This window comes from Indicator indicator, chromosome 30 (genome assembly GCF_027791375.1).
Source record: "Indicator indicator isolate 239-I01 chromosome 30, UM_Iind_1.1, whole genome shotgun sequence".
NCBI classification, from domain to species: domain Eukaryota; kingdom Metazoa; phylum Chordata; class Aves; order Piciformes; family Indicatoridae; genus Indicator; species Indicator indicator.
Genome location: NC_072039.1, coordinates 3,610,532 through 3,630,083, shown reverse-complemented (window position 1 = coordinate 3,630,083; position 19,552 = coordinate 3,610,532). Strand labels below are relative to the sequence as shown.

Below are 19,552 nucleotides of genomic sequence, written 5' to 3'. Positions count from 1 at the left end.
AATGAATCCTCGCAAACGGCCACGGAGAGAAGAGGAAGAGTTAGAGTGGTCCAAAAGTTGAATGTTAAGAAATCTGTGCTACAGGAAAAGAGTTACATAGTGAACATGCAACCAAAGGTAGCCTGAAAGACTCTTTAACTTCAGTTCCTGCTCTGGACATTATTTTAACATTAAGACTGTAATATACAAATTTCTGCCACAGGAAATTCCTTTGTGTATGGCGTCACTTTACTTTTATAATAAAAATCTCTTTTCTAGAACAAGAGGCTTCAGCTTTTTGGGGGAGAGATGGAGAATACCACTTACTTTGTCTCTGGGTAAAAAACACCAGTAAAATTTAATGACCCAGGTCTTGGATCACTTAATCTGGTTATGTGTGTATCTGAATTTAAACAAGGTTTCATGCTGCAGTCTGCTCACATGCCTCAGACCAGAGCAGAAGGCAGTGGAGCTGCTGATGGATGCTTTAAGATAATACAAGCCTAAAAGCTGTGCCAGACTGGGGTGTTAGCCCTTACCTGCTGCAAACTCCTTGATCAAGGACAATCAAAGCACCGTTTTAAACTTCTCATTTATCTTGTGGCAACAACAGAGATGAAAGACTAGATCTGAAAAGGTTTAATCCAGCGTCATGGGTTTTTGTTCCTATCCAAAGGAAGTATTTTACCATCAGTCAAGCTGGAACCACACTGCTGCATAGCCCTTAGCTTCCATGTTGTTCTACCAAAGCATTCAGAACGAAGACTGCAATGAGGATCTGTTTTGTTCATGGCTTCAATAAAAAGGAAAGCCAGGCTTCTTAGGCACCAACAATATATTAGCAGCTCCAGAATCTAAACCAAATGGATGAATATACACTGAAAATACAGTGGGGGTTTTGTCTTCTTTTTATTAAGAGAAAACAAATTGATGAGATTATTAAAGGAGAAGAAAGGTACTGCAGTGCAAAATAGTAATTAGCTAAATTATGAGAAGTGTTTGTCTGTACACACACACACTTACGACCCCTTCCTGGCATAGTGTTATAGCTGAGGAAATGCAGCCAGCAGGCTAAATGGAGAATTCAAGTTGTGGGAGTCACTATCTTTAATTTTTAATTTAGTAACACTAAACTGACTTTGCCTTGAAACAAAATTCTGAGTCACAAAACTTCTCTATTCAAAAAGCTGCAAAAAGTAGCAGTGATTTTTGGATCGTTGGAGCATTTTGATATAAATTACATAATGAAAGGAAAAGTATTCAACTGCCATGCAGCAAACAGCTGTGTCACCATTTAAGAACTGTGACTTGGGGAGAAGCTCTCAAGCAAGCATGACATAGAGGAGGAAAAGCAGCGGGATTTGTGACTCAGACAAACATTTCAACGCAGGAGAGACAGGCAAACAAAAAGATCCTACCGCATGTGATGTCAGCAAGCAAATGGTCCATTTGGGAATAATAGCTTCCTACGTATTGCAGCGCCAGAGGAGGGGGGGAGCTGGCAGAGAGCACATTGCCTACGTAGCCACAAGGAAAACCATCCATTAAGAATGTTGTAGCAATATTTCAAGGAGCACTGCTGGTTGCTAGTGATAGCTGCTATTGAATGTGTTTGGTATTTATGGAAAAATCCATTTCTCTCTGTTGTGTTCTGATTTAATATCCTCAGCACGTTCTTCCACGTGTGAGGGGAGTAAGGACATGTCTCCAATATACTATTAATTTTAGCTGACTGTGGGATTTTATTTTGTTTGTAGTAGAGTCGCATCCAGAAGCCCCAGCTGAGATGATGATCCCGTTATACCACGATAAATGGTTTTGTCTGAGTAAATGTTAGATCATCCAGCATTCCAGGCTTCATTATCAAAATAAAAAACCTGGTTAACAATGGGAGTTACAAACCATTGAAAGGAAGCATTGGAGGCTCCCTGTGCTGAGATTTGTAATATTTTTTTTTCATATTGAAGCTGTTACAAAGATCAGTTCTGCAGACCAGAGCTAGGGAGAAAGATCTGTTGGTGGCGACAAAATTAGATTAAATGAGCCAGATTTTGTTCTTATCTGCTGGAGACAAGGAAGCTCTTCCAGGCTTAGAATTGCATATAAAGAATTTGACTGTTGCCTCACCAGTAAATCTTCACTGGCAAGTTGGTGTTTTCTTGTATGTGCCTGGAATTCTCTTGAACTTCACAGTGCACAGTACTGGAAGCATGAGAGAATTTTATGACTGCACAAAAAAGTAAGATTCTAACTATCCATTGTCATGATACTTCATCAAAATAAAATAGCTTCTTCAATTTGCTGCTCATGTCCCTGATTTCTGAAAGCCACAAGCTTTAACTATCATGCTGAGTTTAGGATGATTCCATTTTTTAGGGATGACATTTACTTGTGGTGTAGGAACTTAATTCGTCACCACAACAAGAATACAGCATCTACCACAGGGCTTGGCAATGGGAAAACATTGTGGTTAGAGTATACTTCTTCTGAAGCCTAGAGTCCTGCCTTGAAACTCCTTGGTTTGGAGAGGGAAAATAACAATTAATTTCTTCCTGATTTTGTGTTCTGCCCCTTCTTTTCCATTATGAAATGGTGACAAGCCAACTAGTTTCCAAGTAGACTAAACTTAAGAAAATGCAGAAAAGAGACTTTTTAATTGAGGCTGTAGCCAAGGTTCATGTTACACAATCAAACTGTGTCCTACTGAAGTCAATTACAAACTGGTTCACTAATGTGGAAGTAGATTCAGTTGATAACCCCAAGGTTGCAGGAGAAAAACACATTGAAAATATAACATCTATTTTTCTCTTGAATTTCTATTACTGTTCCTTTCGTTATTTTGGGGGACTAAGCTTAGAATCAGATTTATTCTAACATATTTCATGGATCAACAACAAAGGTGAAATCCTTACTGTCTGCCTTTTTAACTTCATCCTTCACTGAACAAAAGAAGTTGGAAGGACGAGTCATTGGGTTCCAGAAGAGATTGTCTTTACCATGCTCAGGATGATAATTATTTAGGAAAGCACGTTAAGCTCTATTATACTGTTTAAACACACTCTACTTCTGTATGAAATATATTTGATTAAGTTTTGAAGTACAGTTTGATGCTTTCTTGTCCTAAGACAAAGTACCTTGAGGGAAACTGAATAAACAGAGCGTTTACATTGCAGTAACACAAATATTACAGCAGAGTACATAGGGGAATAATAGTGGGTTTTACAGGATAAGAACCAGGGAAGTTTCGGTTCCTAAACCAGTTCAAACACAACAGTCCTGCTAAGGGTATGCACACAGGAGCCTGGCTATAGGGGAGCACAAGCCACTGGCTGTGGAGCTGGCAGTGTCTTAGGGTCACTAAGCAGCCTGCCCAGCCCTCCTCTGTACCAGTCCTGCCCTTGACTGGAGGAACCAGTGCCAGCTGCTCCCTGCTCCAGGGCTTTCCCTCTCCCTGGCTCCCCAGACTGCTTACTCAATGTCTTGTGGCTTCTAGCCACAGAGTCATTTTGGATGATTAGGGTCAGGACAGTTGGCTTCCCTTGGCTTGTGCAAATTTTCTGCATTAATGTTCTATACTGAAGAATGAAATCACTGGGAATTGGCCCCCTTCCCAGTGCTGAATTTCACCCACAAATGCACCCACAGTTAAACCATGAGCTACTGTCTTGCTTCCTACAAGCAAGAAATATTCGTACGAGATGCACTAGAGTCTAAGCTATACACAGCTTTATCTATAAGAAATAAAAAATTGTATTAAAAGCAATAATTCAATCACTAGACAAGCAATAAAAGTGTTAAATTATATGCTGAAAGGATGCATAGAAAAGTATGTATTTTACTGAGTCATTCTCCAAGAGTTATAGCTAATCCTGTTCCTTTTATTATGAGAATTATTGGCCATTGATTTAAGTGGAGCCAGAAAGGCATCAGGATATGAAAAAAAAATTAAAATAATATTTCAGTTTCCCGCAATGATAAGGGGGAATGTTCAAAATATAAAATATCTGCTACTGTATAGAAGAAAGTAAAAAGGAAACTACAGACTTCAATAAATGGTTCTAATTGGATCTCAATGTGTTTCTCCCAGCCTCCAAACATGCTGTTGGAATACTTGCTCAGTTTGGTATCTCACATTGCATTAGTTGAGAGTTTTAAACTTATGACACATTTACTTCTAATACTCTAATTTATTTAGTGTGAACCACTGCAATTTTAGCAGCAGTTACAACTACACTTACTTAGTGATTATTTTTGTATTATGTATGTTGCTAAAATAAAATGTTTTGGACTAAAGAACAACTTGTCTCCTTAGCATGAAGTTGTGCTTATAAAATACAGCATGTCAGTAAGAGATTGTAATATAATTTGTAACACCTTTTCTTACTACATAAGCTAACTACACATTTGACTGTAAATGCTGTTGAAAACATCACATAAATGTAGCTCTTTAAAAGTAATTTATTAATGCGTTATTTTGTATAAGTAACACAAATTTCCCTGGCAAATTCATAGAATTTGTGGCTGTTCAAAGAAGGTAGCACCAGCTGCATACACAAATTCTGTGAGTCCTACCACTCTATTTCACCTGGACTCTTACAGTATATGGATTACAAGAACAATGGCCAGAAGCTGGACACAACAGTGGTTGATTTCTGCTACTCCTGTAAGTGGCTAATATTCTTTTAAGGTTGGTTTTCATTTTTAAGAGACATTTCCAAGTAGATGACTGTAAAGCTCAAGGTCTTGTGAGTGGAGCAGAGTGTCACAGAATCAGGAATCTGATCTACAGTGAGATGATGAACAAGTCATTTAAAGTAAGCCTGTGGAGGAACCAAGGCAATATTTTAAATCCCACTGGACACCTGCTTTAACAAGCCTGGTTTAAACTTTGCTCCCATTTTAGCATGAACTTCACCCTCCACCCAAAAAGGGCAGAGTATGCACACACCATTAAATCCCTAGAACAGAATATAAATAGGATTTAAGTGGCACTGCTTCGTATTGCCTCCTCTGAGCAAAAGTCAGCTTCAAGCTGAGGAATTCCAGTAGTGCTGCATTGGCAAAGCATGGTACTGCGGGACTTCAGCCTCAGATGAAATGTGATGCAAAAACGGAAAGTACAGAGGAAGGGGCTGGCACAGGCACACTGCCAGCAAGGTCTGCAGTTTGCTGATATCCAGGAGGTCTGTGCCCCTCATCTCTGTTTAGCGGTAAAACGAAATTACAGTAATGAAGAGTGACTGATTGCTGAAGTGGATCAACCTTAACAAGGAGATTTTGGGCTCTGGTGTGCTCCTGCCTGCAGGATGATCTCATGAAGTGACAACCTCCAGACCACATTACTAAGTGTTACGTGGTCAGCTGTGTTCTGCTGAGGCAATCCCGTGGGCACTAATCTATAGGCACACTTCAACCAGTCAGTCAAAGCTTTTATGACGGAACAAATTTTGCCTTTGTTAATGGGAAACAAGGTACATTCTGCTCTATCTGCTTCGACAGTGTTCCAAACCTCTTCAGTCATTTTGAAGTGCTCAGCTTTTCAATAGCTCTTTCTTCTAAGTACTTTTCTCCAGCAGGTTTCCAAATCTAACTACATAGGCACAGACTAGTATCCTGTTTCTCACTATTGCTATTCAAAGAACCCCCTTTCCTAGACAGGGGTCTGAATGGAAGGCTGAAAATACAATTTTCCTTTGGAATGGGATTGGAAATTTCCATGACAGCTGGAAGAAGGATTCAGGCCTAAAATCCTGCATTTTGCAATGGATGTGGATACTTCAGAATAATCTTTGACTATTAGACGGGAAAAGATGACCTGACCTCAAAAGCTTTAAAAGAAAAAAGGATGAGAGAAAGAAACAGAGATAAGGACTCTGCTATTTAGGAACGGCTTAACACAGTTCTTATTATAAAGGAGCCAGTAAAACTGTGGTAACAAAAGTTACTGTACTTTTAAAACTGCAGTTGAACAAAGACTGAACCTAAGAAATGTAACTGGAGCCTGATGTGGCTTGTCAACAAGAGCCTTCTCACTGTGTTCCTTTCAAATTCTTGCTGTTCTTACCCTTAACCAACCGAAATTATTACAGTGAATTGAACAATAATTGCTTCATTGAATTTGAAGAGCCATAAAAAGAGCAGACATATATTCACATTCACAAGGTGACTGATTTGATCATATGAACACATAGAAAGAACTTTAATCTCTTTCAGCAGTATATTGCAAGCATCATTTCATGTATTATCCTGAATACAACATCACATTCAACAGCAGAGGTGCCTTCAAAATGAGAGCAGCCAGAGGCTTGGAAATATCTGCTTTTCTGGTGGTTTCATCTGGCCAGGAAAACAGAATATAGCTTCTAAAATTACTTCTGGTTTACTGCAAAAGCCCTACTTTTTAAAGAGATCACTTAGAAAGGCAGTTTATTTACCGTTGGGGTTTCCCATTACACTCTTTTGTACAGTACTGGATTATATCATAGATATGTTAAACATTGTCAGGTTATTCTTAATGCCCCAACACATTGTGTACTTCTCAGTGCACAGGAATCAATTCCAAAGGCTACAAAAAAAAATTAAAAGCACTTCTTTTTGCACTCCATACAATTCAGGTCACCTCCCAAAGGCCTGCTCAAACCCTGCTTATTTCTCACCAGCAAAATGAGACAGAGGAAGTCATAATTTTTAGGCTACACCAGATTTGTTACAAAAAATACTGTACAGCCTTCATTAAAAAAAAAAAGGCAACATGATGAAGACAGAAAGGATACAAGCACCTGTGTTTCTGTCTCAGATCAGGTGCAAGTCTTACCCTCCATTTGACAATGTGTTGCAAACCAATGATTTCAGACTCCAGATTTTATGAACTGTGAGTTTATTCCATTGACTCAACCTCATCACACAGGAACCGCTCATACCGCTGCTACCCAGCAATCCGGAGCACACCGAGGCATTCTAAATTTAGTTTCCAGAGTTACTTGAACACTAAAAGCATTTCATAATAGAACCAAACACACCTCTCATACATTAGTGCTTTACTTGACAACATATAATATTTAGAGCTTCCTTTTCTGGACAGCAGTAAGGAACAGTGTGGCAACCTCCTGTGGTAATTGCCCACCCCACCGTCTCCACACAGTGGAAGCAATAGCAGGTTCCTGGCTGCCTAACTCAGTCATACCACCCACAGCGACCATATGTTCCACTCCCCAGGTTAATAAGAATGGTTTTTCACCTTTCCCTCCCAGCAACAAATGTCAGCATGGCTTAGTGCCATAAGCTCTTTATTTAATATTGAAGCAAAACAATAAGAACTTGACCATAGTGCCAAAACTTGACAAAGTATCCTGAGTACGAAGCTCTACTCTATTTCATTTTAATTAGTGTCCTTTGCAATTAGACAAATGATGAAAAGCACATGGGGACTGCCAAGATGAATCAAGGACATCTGGTAACTTTAACATTTCAAGATGAAGCTGAGTAGGTATGGCTCTCAGATACTCTTCTGTGCTATTTGAAATAACTAAAATAATACACAATTAATAAAAGACCACTGAAATGCTTTTGAATCTTTGCACGGGTAGCCTTAATTGTTGTCTGTCATACAACACACATCTGATCATATATCTCGTTGAATTACCTGTTACTTCCCCAAGATCTCATTATAAAAGGAATTTTTAGAATCAAGAGAACTTATCTGTATTACAGTTTCTTAGAAACTCCAACTGCCTCTGAGTTCCTAGTTCCTAATCATCAACTGAAAACTGCTTTTTTTTGATACTTGCGTTGATATGCATTCTCTCGAGGCCTGTGACTCACTGATGATGCAGTACACACAAACCTAAAAAAATAAAAACAAAATCCATCAATGATGTCATCATTTGCAACTGTGAGTGGTTTTTTACCCCTCAACCCACCTGGCATTCCTAAGTAAACAGATGTTAAATTTAAAAGATATGTGGTATACTGAAAAAAAAAATATATATACTTCGAGATACTCTTTCAGAAGCTCTGCAATTTTCTGTTGCTTTAATAGCTTTTGGTTGTGAAAGACTGAGACTAACTGCAACAACCACATTTTTAACTCTCATGGCTTTTACATATTCACAAGATTGCAATTGGATCAGTCAATGCAGTTGCCGGAAATAGTCTAAAATTAGTTTGGCTCTGAAATAATTCACCAAACAGAAGACAGATTTACAGCAGCACCTGACATGCAGAGGTAATCACTACAATACAGAGAACAACAGGTTTCAGCAAGCTACCATCCTTGTTATAATCCATTAAAATTTGGGAATATTTTTGCAGGTGAGGCTTGTGATTTGGACATTTCTCAAGGTATATCTGACATTAAGGACATCATTCCTTCCCATGTGTACAAGCTATTTTAAATGTCTGGCAATTATACCTGCTCATTGTTGGTATTTATGGACATGATAGCTCTGAAAATAGCTTTTCAGTAACGATGAATAAAACAAGCCAAAATGCCTTTCACAAACGAAAGACACTTATTAGACATCAGTAAAATATCTGCTGCCCTTTGTCTTCCACAGACTGGCTCTAACTTTTAAGTTTCATTTGGTGTAACATCTTCTACTTATGAACTCCTCTTTGCCAGAACATCAAATGTGCAGCTATCATGTAATGTATCATTTATTAGTCCACATGGCTATTCATATGCTGATCTTGAACATAAATGCCAGCAGTTTTGTTCCCAAGTGCTGGAAATGGGTAACTATAATCGCAAACCTCCTTCTTGGGAATTCATAGAATCATTGAATTATTTCGGTTGGAAAAGATCTTTAAGATCAAGTCCAACCACTAACCCAGCACTGCCAGGCCACCACACATACAGGGCTTTAAAATCCCCCCAGAGATGGGGACTCCACCATATTCCTGAGCAGCCTGGGCCAGGGCTTAAACAACCCTGATGAGAAAGAAACTGCTCATGTCCAACCTAAACCACCCCTGGCAGAACTGGAGGCTGTTTCCTCTTGTTCTATCCTTTGGTACTTGGGAGAAGAGACCAACTGCCACCTGGCTCCAACCTACTTTCATGGAGTTGTAGAGAGCCAGAAGGTCTCCCCTCAGCTTTCGTCCAGGCTGAACAACCCCAGTTGCCTCAGCGGCTCCTCACCAGCTCTCTTCTCCAGACCCTTCACCAGCTTTGTTGCCCTCCTCTGGACATGCTTCAGAACCTCAATGTCATTCTTGCAGTGAGGGGACCAAAACTGAACCCAGTATTCGAGGTGCAGCCTCACCAGTGGTGAGTTCAGGGGGACAGCCATTGCCCTGGACCCCCTGGCCACTTCACAAGGTTTCCAGAGAGGACATTTTTGCTGAAATACTGTGTGTTTAACGGCTACTTTCCCTCACGCCAACCCACTCGGATTTCAGAAACGCTCCTCAGAGCCTCGGCCTGGCAGCCAGACCGGGGCAGCGATGCCCCCACACCACGAGCTTACGTTCGGGCCCGGTCCTGGCAGCGAGCGGGAACCCACGGAGGCGACACCGGCGCCGGAAACGATGAGCGCAGGGAAATCCTGAGGCAGGGATTAGGTAATAGGGAACGCGCTCTCAGGTTTCCTTCGGGTTCCTGTGAGGAACCTACGCGTCTGGCTGCCTCCGCATGACTCATCACATCGGCGCGGCTGGCAGCGCGCCTGCCCTCCACCTGCCTTCCACCCCCTCCCGCCCCGGTCCCCTCGCCGCCCGTTCGTCCCGTCCGTTCTCGCCGCGGGCCAAGCCTCCCCCTCAGGCCGCAGCTCGGACCCTTCAGCCCCCTCAGCGCCGCCCGCGCTCCCGCCACTAAGGCGCGCGCTCCCGCCACTGAGAAGAGCACCCCCTCCCGCCCCCATCACCCGCGGCGTGCGCGACCCCGCGAGTCCGGTTCGGGAGCGCGCGCGCAGGCGGTCCGTCGGGCGGGAGGCGGCTGCCGGCGGCGGGCAGGGAGCTCTCTGCGGGCGCAGTGCTGATCCGCCGGCGGGCGGCCGGGAATGCGAAGCAATGGCCGCGGGCGGCTCGGGCAGCAGCAGCGGCGGTGGCAGCGCAGAGGAGAAGACCTACCGCCGTTTCCTCGAGCTGTTCTTGCGCGAGTTCCGCGGGCCCTTCGGGTCAGAGCCGGCACCGGCTCCCCCCCCGGCTGCCGACGCCGCCCCGGCCACCACTGACGAGGAGCCCGGGGCAGAAGGAGAAGCGGCAACGGCCGCCGAAGCGGAGGAGGGAGAAGGCGAGGGCGACGCTGGCGACCCTCAGCCGCCCGCCCCGCCGCCGCCTCCCCCGCCGCTGCCACCGCTGCCCCGGCCGCTCTCGGAGTACATCACGGAGGAAGAGGTGGAAGGCGAGTGCCTGGACCTCTGCCTACAGCAGCTCTACAAGTAGTGAGTGCCGGGCTGAGGAGAGGGAGGGCAGGGAGTGGGGCTGAGGGGAGCCTCATGTGTGAGGCTGAGGGACACCCCCCAAGCCCCCGCCCCGTGTGGGGAGAGACAGGGGCACGGTGTGGGGCTGAGGGGCTCCCTCCTCTGTGTGAGGAATCTTCAGTGTGAGGCTGAAGGGACCCCCCGCTCCGTCTGTGGGCAGGAGGCACCGGGACGGTTAGAACCCTCCATGCCAGGGGACGATAGCAGGTTGTGGGGTTGAGTGAGACTGTCCTGCTGTGCAGGCGAGGGCAGGGGGCTTGGGGAGGGGGAGGTCCCTCAGGCAAGGACTTAAAGACTTTGGTGGTGCCGAGCTGCTGGGGATCAAAGTGTCCAGCTCGGTTCTGTTCCCCACTCTGCTCTCTGCCCCCCTCCTTCCCTTTCGCCGGGACAGGGAGCGAAGAGGCGAAGGAAATAGGCAAGGGAGAGCCACGAGCATCCATCTGGAGAGCAGCTTGCTTGGGGAGGGAGAGTGCTGAGGGAAACGTCTCACGCTCTGGTGCCAAAGCAGGAGGGGGACTTGCCTGTGGTTGATTGTACTGAGGCTTGAAATTGAATTGTTCCCTGCGTGAGGGTTTGTAAATGGGGAAACCTCTGCCAAGAAAGAAGAAAGGGGAGAACAAGCGGCAAGGAAAGAGAGGCTGTCTACCCCCTTCCCCCCGCCAAAAAGAAAAAAGCAGAAACACATCGAGAAAGCCACAGCATGTATTTACAGACTGGGGAGATAAGAGGGGTAGAAAGCCTTAGGAGAAAGCTATTCATAATCATGGGGCTCTTCCTAACGCCAGCTGGGGAAAGCCAGCTTTGCTCTTCCCTGTACGGAGGCAGTTTCCAGATCTGTGCTTTCTAAAGGCTGGTGCATAAAGAGGAAACAGATGGGATCTATTCCCAGTGTGAAAAGTCTGTGGACTGAAACCTAAAGATCAGTTACCAGTGCCTCGTATTGTACTCAGCTTTGGCTTTGAAGGCTCGAAATAGAAATCGTTGTTAGTGGCGTTTCTTTAGGAACATTTTTAAACGGATACCACGGGAGGAGACAAATGAACCTGTGAAAATATGCACAGCACACCGGGGAGCTTTCTGCCATTGAGCCACTAATTGTAATGAGAGGTGTTACTCAGTCACTAAATAAATAAATAAAGAACCGGGTTTTACAACTGCATGGTCTGTTTCTGTTCAATTCTCATCTGCTCTCTGCCTTTGTGGATGATAGGGGCAGCACAATGATAGCTGCAGAGGACAAAGCTCTCCTCTTCACACATGCTCACCCTGCCACCTTTGGAAATGTCTTTCTCTAGAACACAGCAGTACGTTCACAGGATGCATGAGAGAGAGGCAGGTCCCCTCTACCCATTTAGAACAGATTTTGCTATTTTTAAAACAGGCTTGTGAAATCAAAAGTCAGGTTAGTGTAAATAAAGTTTTAGACATAGAGCAGAATATTGTAAAGTGTTATTTAAAGTACAGCTATAAGATTATTTTGAACTTGAATTCTTCTCCTGCCCTCTTCTCTATCTGCATGTCCCTATACCCCAGCCAGGCAGACTTAGATTTCCCAGTTTCTGAGACCCATATCCATGGATGAAATTATTAAGGAAAATAATATATTTTGAGAAGATTATTTATGTAAGGATAGCTCTTGCCAGGTTGCCTATTGTTTTCTTTGTTTTGTTGGTTTTTTTTTCAGCCTTTGTATAAATCTTTGATGCTTCTGATGGCTACTGAATGAAGCAGCTCTTTGCAGAATTAATTTCACAGACCCCTTACATTATGGAGCAAAAAGTAGTTATCTACCTCAAAATTAAGGGATTATGTTGTAAGAAAATTGTTTTCCAAAGGCTATTTTGTCAGTGTATAGATAATGTATTTTCAGATAGTAAATTAATACCTTTCACCTGAAGATAGCTAGACAGATATAAATCAAGTCTATCAAAGATAACTGCAAAATGTCATTCTTTAAAACATACTTTAAAGCATTGTAAGACAAATCTAATAGCTTTTAATGCAGAGAGCTAAACTGAAGTAGCCTTTTCTTGAGTGATGGTGGAATCTGAGGTAAGTGCAAGTGTAAAACTGTTCTTCAGGTAAAGTATTGTATTTTTAGCACACTCTCCAGTCACCAGAGAAACTTAAAACTGTCACAGGATTATATACTAGGCAAAAGTAGAATGTCTTCCCCCTTCTACATCTCAGGGTTCAACTGGTCAGATGATTCCAGAGATGGGAAACTTGATGCATATGAATAAAGCTACTTTTGTGCCAAATGGTTCTTACAGTGTTAAAACCAAATCAAAAAGCACATGAAGCCCCATGTGAAGGGGAAGGTTCCATTGGTGTGTCATTTGCAAGAAAGACTATACTGTGAAGGCATGTTTTCTGTAACTATATATTAGTCAAATGACTGGTTTGCATTATATGTAGCATGAGGATAAAACCCATTACTGTGAAAAATCCAACAGCTGTTTTCCAGCTATTTTAAGCACACAGCTTTAGTTCTTCTTGAGGGAAGTAAGCCTGTCTCAGAAATGAGAGCATATTGCCAATCATGAAACAATAGAAGTTTGCTGCCACTGTGCAGATCAGTATCAGAAGAGTTCCCATTTATGAGATGTTTCTGCTATCTGCTGAAAGACTCATATTCCCCTTTGTGACTTCCAGTTCCTGGTTTCTTTCTAGAGACAGCATATGCTTGGAAAATTAGATTAATGTAATCTTTATATCTATCTAAGTGCCACAAATTGTGTGCTGTGTGCTTTTGTGATCCTCAACTGAATTAAGCTGATCAGTGGGAGGTACCTTAGATGGAGAAAATGATCAAAAAGGAAGGGCATTTGAGGAGTTGCAGTGAAACATTTGCTGAGAGTTTGGAAGTTCCATTTGTGATTCTCTTCTAGAACATCTTTTTTTTTTCAAGAGAAAGCTATATGATTTAAACAGTTTCTCTGTGGAAACAAATATACTAAGGACTTAATCTGTTGACTATGAGACCCCATTACTTGCTTCCACTGATTTAAGAGCAGATCTCATTTCTGACTTACTTTAAAGGAAGAAGTTACTAACTTGAAGTAACAAAGTTATATCTTCTGCTCTGTTCTTGTTCTATTGATACTTTAATATATTTAAAAAGCAGGTTCTTGACAAGACATCTGAAAAATTAATCAACGATGATGTGGTTGCTAAGAGAGGAGAGGGTCAGACTGAGTTAAATAGTGCACCCCTCAGAAGCTGTGCCACTAGGGAGGACAAATTAATGTTAATAATTTGAAATATTCAGTTGTGTGTTGTCCTTGCTTTTCTTTTTCTTTCTCATTTCCTCAGGGATTGATGGGAATAGATATAGTTGGTATCTTTTGCAGGTTCATGTTACTCATGGTGATTTTGGTAGTACACCAAATATTTTCCTTTCGGTTATTTATTTAGAAACATCTTTAGCCAGTTTAGAGAGTTGACATATTTCTCCAGGGTTGAGATTTGCAAAACATGGTAAGTAAAATTAAAATAAAATTGGTGTCATCTTAAGTACTTAACTAAGGTGCAGATGACAAAATTAGCATTCTGAGGACTGCAAAAATCTTGCTCTGACTTGGAACATGAAAAACTTTTAAGCACTGCCCTTCTAGATTTTTTCACAGAGTACTGTGCCATATTCACAGAATGTGAATCATAGATCCCAAGTTTAGGATTCAAAAGTGCAATACTTGAAGTGAGATTTAATTTTTTTTTAAACTTTTAAAATTAATCCTTATTCTTGTTTTAAAAAGAAAAAAAATATTGGTGAGGTTTATGTATTCCCCACAGTTTTGCTATGGTAAATCAAGAAAGGCAATGGGCATTTTAATGTTGGAGCTGGGTAAAATGTGGACAGTAAATAAGATTGGAGGTTTTGCTCCTCAACTTGTAATTTTAAGCTAAAAAGGAAGAACTTTTCATGGTGATTCTACATATGCAGAAATCTTTTTTATCAATTAAGATTTCAACTTGAAAACAATGTTCTGTCAGCTGCCTCCATCACTGATGAGTGAAGAAACTGTATCTTCTCCCTTTAAAAAGCAGATATACTTGTTTTTAACTTGCTTTCTTAACCCTAATAATATGACAGCTGGCATTGTTGTCACTAGCTGTAAGATGAAATTAGTGTATTATGCTGGATTGGCTTTCTTAACATCATATTAAATAGCTTGTGATGTTTACTCTTATAATTTGTCCTTTATCACCTGTCCTGTTGATTGCAGTGTCAAAGCCCTTTTAGGAAATACAATTATTTACTTTCCATCTCTAATGTTAATCACAAAGGCCAACTGAAAATAAATGCCTTCCTCATTAAATGGTGCTTGTTTCTTCCTCTTTTGTGAGGCCTTACTATGGCTGTGATGATGATGTTGGCCTGTGCTCCGAGGAAATGCCTGGAGTAGAGATGGGATGCACCTTTTTTGAGAATTTTCTGATGGTTAATGAGGAGGTTTGTCAGAAACTGTCACATATGCCACCTCCAGCTTTGGTGATGATTTGGTTCTGCACCTTGGCTTCTTTCCTTGTAACAATATGACCATGTTATGGCTGAGATAGGCGAAGGGAGGCACAGCAGGTAGTAGCTGTGTCAAAGTCTCACTGGAGTCCCCTCCAAGGTTAGGAATCTCTTCCTGAGGGTAGCTGTCCAGCTGGCCGCTGCCAGTTACATGCTACATAGCGAGCAACAGTAGCCTGGGGTCCTGGATGCCAAGTGAGCACCAAGCTCTGCCACTAACATGTGAAGCTGTGTTGGTATGGCTGCTGACACCAACATCCTCACATTCAAGGGATTTTGGTTCCTAGAAATCATGGTGCTTCTCTGTAAAGAAATTCTAATGTGATAGAAGTGTAGGCAGAAAGTTGAGCGCTTCAGTATTGTTACTACTCTTCAGTATTGCCTTGTTGCTCTTGAAGAGAACCCACGATGAAATTCAGCCCATGCATTGGATGGTGGTGATATCACAGCATAGTTTTGGACACATTTCATACACCTCAGACTGGAAATAATCATGAGCTACAAATAGGTGGTATTTAGTGATAATCACTTTCAAAACACAACTGATGGTCTACACAGTGAGAGATTCTTTACATTGCTTTTAAAACATATTCAGTTCAGCTCCCACGCTTTTAAAAATAATCAAATCAAATATTTTGATGCTCCCTTTAAAAAAAAGGAAAAAGGAATATCAGTTAAAATGAGCTGTTTAAACAGCAGAGCTACATTTCATAATGGGTAGCATATCTGGTGATATTTCAAAACTTACTAATTTAGGATTGAAAGGATGCTGAGTTTTTCAAGCGCAGTGGTGACCATGCTTGGAAGTTGCTTTATATAGCATTTGAAAAAAATTTATAGTGATTATGGGAATATATTAATTCCAGTGATTTTATTTCAATGAAAATTGCTGGTAGTGCAACAAAGTAAAGGGAATTAATTTTCCTAGGAGCTTTTCACACCAAGATTTTTTTTTTGACCCAAGAGCAATTTGCACAGATCCTACTACGCCTGGTGAAGCTGTTCGCTTTTGATTGAAGAGTTAGATCTGTGCTAACACATTCTTTTTTTGGACCTTATATAACCAATGTTGAAACTAGATTGAGTTACCAAGAAAGAGTGTATATATCAATCTGTATGATATATTTTACATGTAATATGTTACTTTGAATTTAGAAGATACTCAAAAACCTTTGGCTAACTAAAAACTTATTGGCCATCTTGTGAAACTACTTTTGACTCTATTGGATGTGATGACCATGGTTGGCTTCGTTCCTTTGGGCAGTTTGTTTAGTAATTCTTCTTTTTCTCACAAAACACTTTGCATGGAATATTTTTATCCTTGAAATTGCTCATTGGAATTACTTTCAATGATGCAGAGTATTTTTCTACCTGTGCTTTGGAAAAAAGAGAGTCTGCTTAGTTGTGGTTCTTGTCACAGAAGCTTTTAAATATTTTTGTTGATGTTAAGGTGAAACTTTTGCGTTGCTTTAGAGTTCAGTAGAAGTTAGTAGATTTTAGTAGAAGTTTCAGTGCCTTGGCTGCTGTCAGTGGTGTAAGCTCTCATTAATTTTTTGTTGGCATGCTAAAACGCATGCATGATCGCATTAAAAGCAAAAGCAACAGGGCATATAGTACTCAGATAATGAGAGTACTCTTTCTTCCCATATTCGATGTCACTGAAATAATCTCTGGCTGTTCTGCACCATTTTTCTTCCTTCGCATCATTTGGTGTATAGAGTTTTTTGGTTTGTTTTCTCCTAGCAAGTATCCTCCTTGGCTAGGCAAGAGATGTGGGAAATGAGATGAAATGGAGTTAACACTTGAAAACATTAGATGTTCTTTGAACCATGCTTGCAACTCTGCCTTATGCAATGCAAGCATGATTACATAATGCACGTGGCTTTAAAAATAAATGTGTGCTGGACAATATGTGTCCATGACATGTTAGTAACTTATGACATACTACAACTGTAAATGGTCATTATTACATGTTGTAATGTGGATCTTATCTCAATTTGGGTTAGCTGGAAGCAGCCACTAAAGAAATATCTTGGATTTTTGTTGTTGTAACGTAGTGGTGATTAGATAAAATGAATGCAGATTGTGGACTTGTTTTACAGAAACATTTCTGCTGTGCCTTTGTACTTCATTAGGAGGAAACAACATTACCACCTTTAATAAGGCATTTTATGAAGAAGTAATCATGGGAGTCATAAATTAGAGCTGCATGGGAAATAGCTGCCCTTGGGTACTTCCATAATTAATACAGAAGTTAAATGAGTTAACTAGGTTGCAGGATTACCTCAGTTTATGTTTGTATTGGATGGAAAACAGCTAGAGGCAACTAACAATTGAGTAACTGAAGCAACATTTTAATCTGTAGTGCTGCTTACCAGTTCTGAACTCTGCATCAGCTGAAAAGTTTGATGTGTTTTGTTGCTAGTGCAGGATTAAAAAGTTGACAGTGAAACTCTGCTCATGGGAAAACGTGCTTGGATGCAGTCAAGTCTGAACTGGGAAGCATTTGTGCTGTTAGCTGTAATCACAATAAAAGGAATATTTGATTAATTGGATAAAATTGTGGGTAGCTCCTTAAAGTTAATTTTCTCAGAGGTCATGATTTGAAGCTGTTTTTGCTGGCCTCTCGTGATCCAGTAAAGTCTGTTAAATTGTACCTACCAATTTTTCAAGTTTAGTTTCTTTTGCTCTTTATTTGCAATCAAGAATTTGAGTACTTTCTCTTGTTTGAGAATATGTTGGGTTTTTTTCATAGGCACTGTATTTCCATCATGATGTAACTAAAAATAGAAGCAGTGTATAAAAATAGGCCTTGGCATGTTAACGTCTCAGCACAGTCTCTAGGGCTGTTTCTTTCATCTCAGGCTATGACCTTTTTACTGAGGGTTCAAAAACCTGAAATGAATGTGGTAAGTTATTCCTCATTAGTGTTAGGAACAGTATAGTCTGCATGATGCAGTAATTAGCTTCTAGAGGGATTCTTTTACTTGCAGTCCTAACGTGAAGCTCTGGAAGGCTGAGGATTCAACAAATAATCCTCTCTTTTCTTTTGCTGTTTCTCAACAGAAAATATTTGCTAACTGAAATGTGGGGTTCCATGTATCCAAGCTTTACATGCAATGAGCCTTTGCTCAATTAGACATTGCTTGGTTATTTATTCAATTATTTGATACCATTGATAAAGCTCATCATAGAATTATTATTTTTTTATAAGGTATTTGGTTTATTGATTTATAATGGATCACCTGAAAATCAAGGGAAACATTCAATTCCTATTGGAACCTCTGGGCCCAGTTGAGAACAGTGGTAAAACACCTGAAATTCCTACCTGCACAAAAAGTAGGAATTTAAACTAATAAGGGGATATAAACTAATTGTACACACTTACATATACAACATGATGCATATTTTAAACTGAAGCTTTTGCAAGTAGTGTCATTCTGTTCAAGTCATCTCATCCCTGTGTTTGAGGCAAGCATGATTGAATGCATGTATTTATAGATGAAAGTGCCTATCTTAAAAGTTTCTGCTTTCAGCTGTCTTATTACCACTACTTTATGAAAAGCTGTGCAAAAACCTACCTGTTAAATAACAAGAGGTCAGAAGCTCAATATTTCTAGAGATTAGGAAGGACACTGTTGTTTGGGGAACAGATCTGCTTTGTGCTTGCAGAACATAGGTGCCCTGAGTTGTTCTTAATTCTGTTTTCTCACTGGAGAGTACTCCACAGAGAATAAGAAATGCGTCTGTTATAAATAAATTTAATCTCTCATCTTCTTGGCACTCCAAAAATGTTATGTCAGACTTTAGAAGAAAATGAGTTAGTCCAAATCCTAGTGTTCAAATCTGAATTGTTGGTGAAAGTGCCTCCATCAATAACCATTGATATAAATACTGGGAGGTCTTCAATGTTTATTGACTATTTTAACATTTTGACACATGGACATGATTTCAGAGTGGTGCTAGTACATATGATTCCTCTCTGGTGGCAAACAGTAGTAACTAATAGTAGAATCATAGAATGGTACTGGTTGGAAGGGGCCTCTGGAGATTCATAGAAGGTTGGAAGAGACCTTAAAGAACATCCAGTTCCAACCCCTCTGCCATGGGCAGGGACAGCTTCCACTAGGTCAGGTTGCTCAAGGCCTCATCCAGACTGGCCTTGAATACCTCCAGGGAGGAGGCATCCACAACCTCCCTGGGCAACCTGTGCCAGTGTCTCACCCCCCTTACTGTCCATCATCGAGTCCAACCCACCCCCACCAAAGCAGGAGCTAATAAGCCGTTTTGACTAGTAAGTAGTTTTGATGTGCTCAGAAAGGATAAAACTTGAACTATATTCATGCCTTAGAAATCTAAAGAGAAAATGAGGTGTTACTCGTTTATGATACCTGATAGATCAGAAGAAAGACAAACAAATAATTGCATGTCCCTTAAAAGCGTACAGTGTGAACTCTTTTCTCTGGCTTTCAACCTTTTACCTCAATGGTATAAACTGTGTAAAATCCATGAGAAGAATTTTCTGCCATCTAACCAAAGGGTTAGAGTTAGCACCATGTCACACTTGTGCAATTCCCTCTGAAGTCAGTGGAGAAAAGAAGATGCAGTTTCTGGAAGAGTCTGGCTGGGG

The 19,552-nt window shown here is 41.0% G+C and overlaps 1 protein-coding gene across 1 annotated transcript in view; it reads left to right on the top strand.

The window, feature by feature from the left end:
- Window positions 1–9,987: 9,987 nt before the first annotated feature.
- The window catches only part of PPM1E (protein phosphatase, Mg2+/Mn2+ dependent 1E), a 63,306-nt gene continuing 53,741 nt past the window's right edge, over window positions 9,988–19,552 (top strand). The window contains exon 1 of the mRNA XM_054394376.1: window positions 9,988–10,361. Within this exon, the coding sequence (XP_054250351.1) occupies window positions 9,988–10,361 (374 nt within the window). The remainder of the gene's footprint in view (window positions 10,362–19,552) is intronic.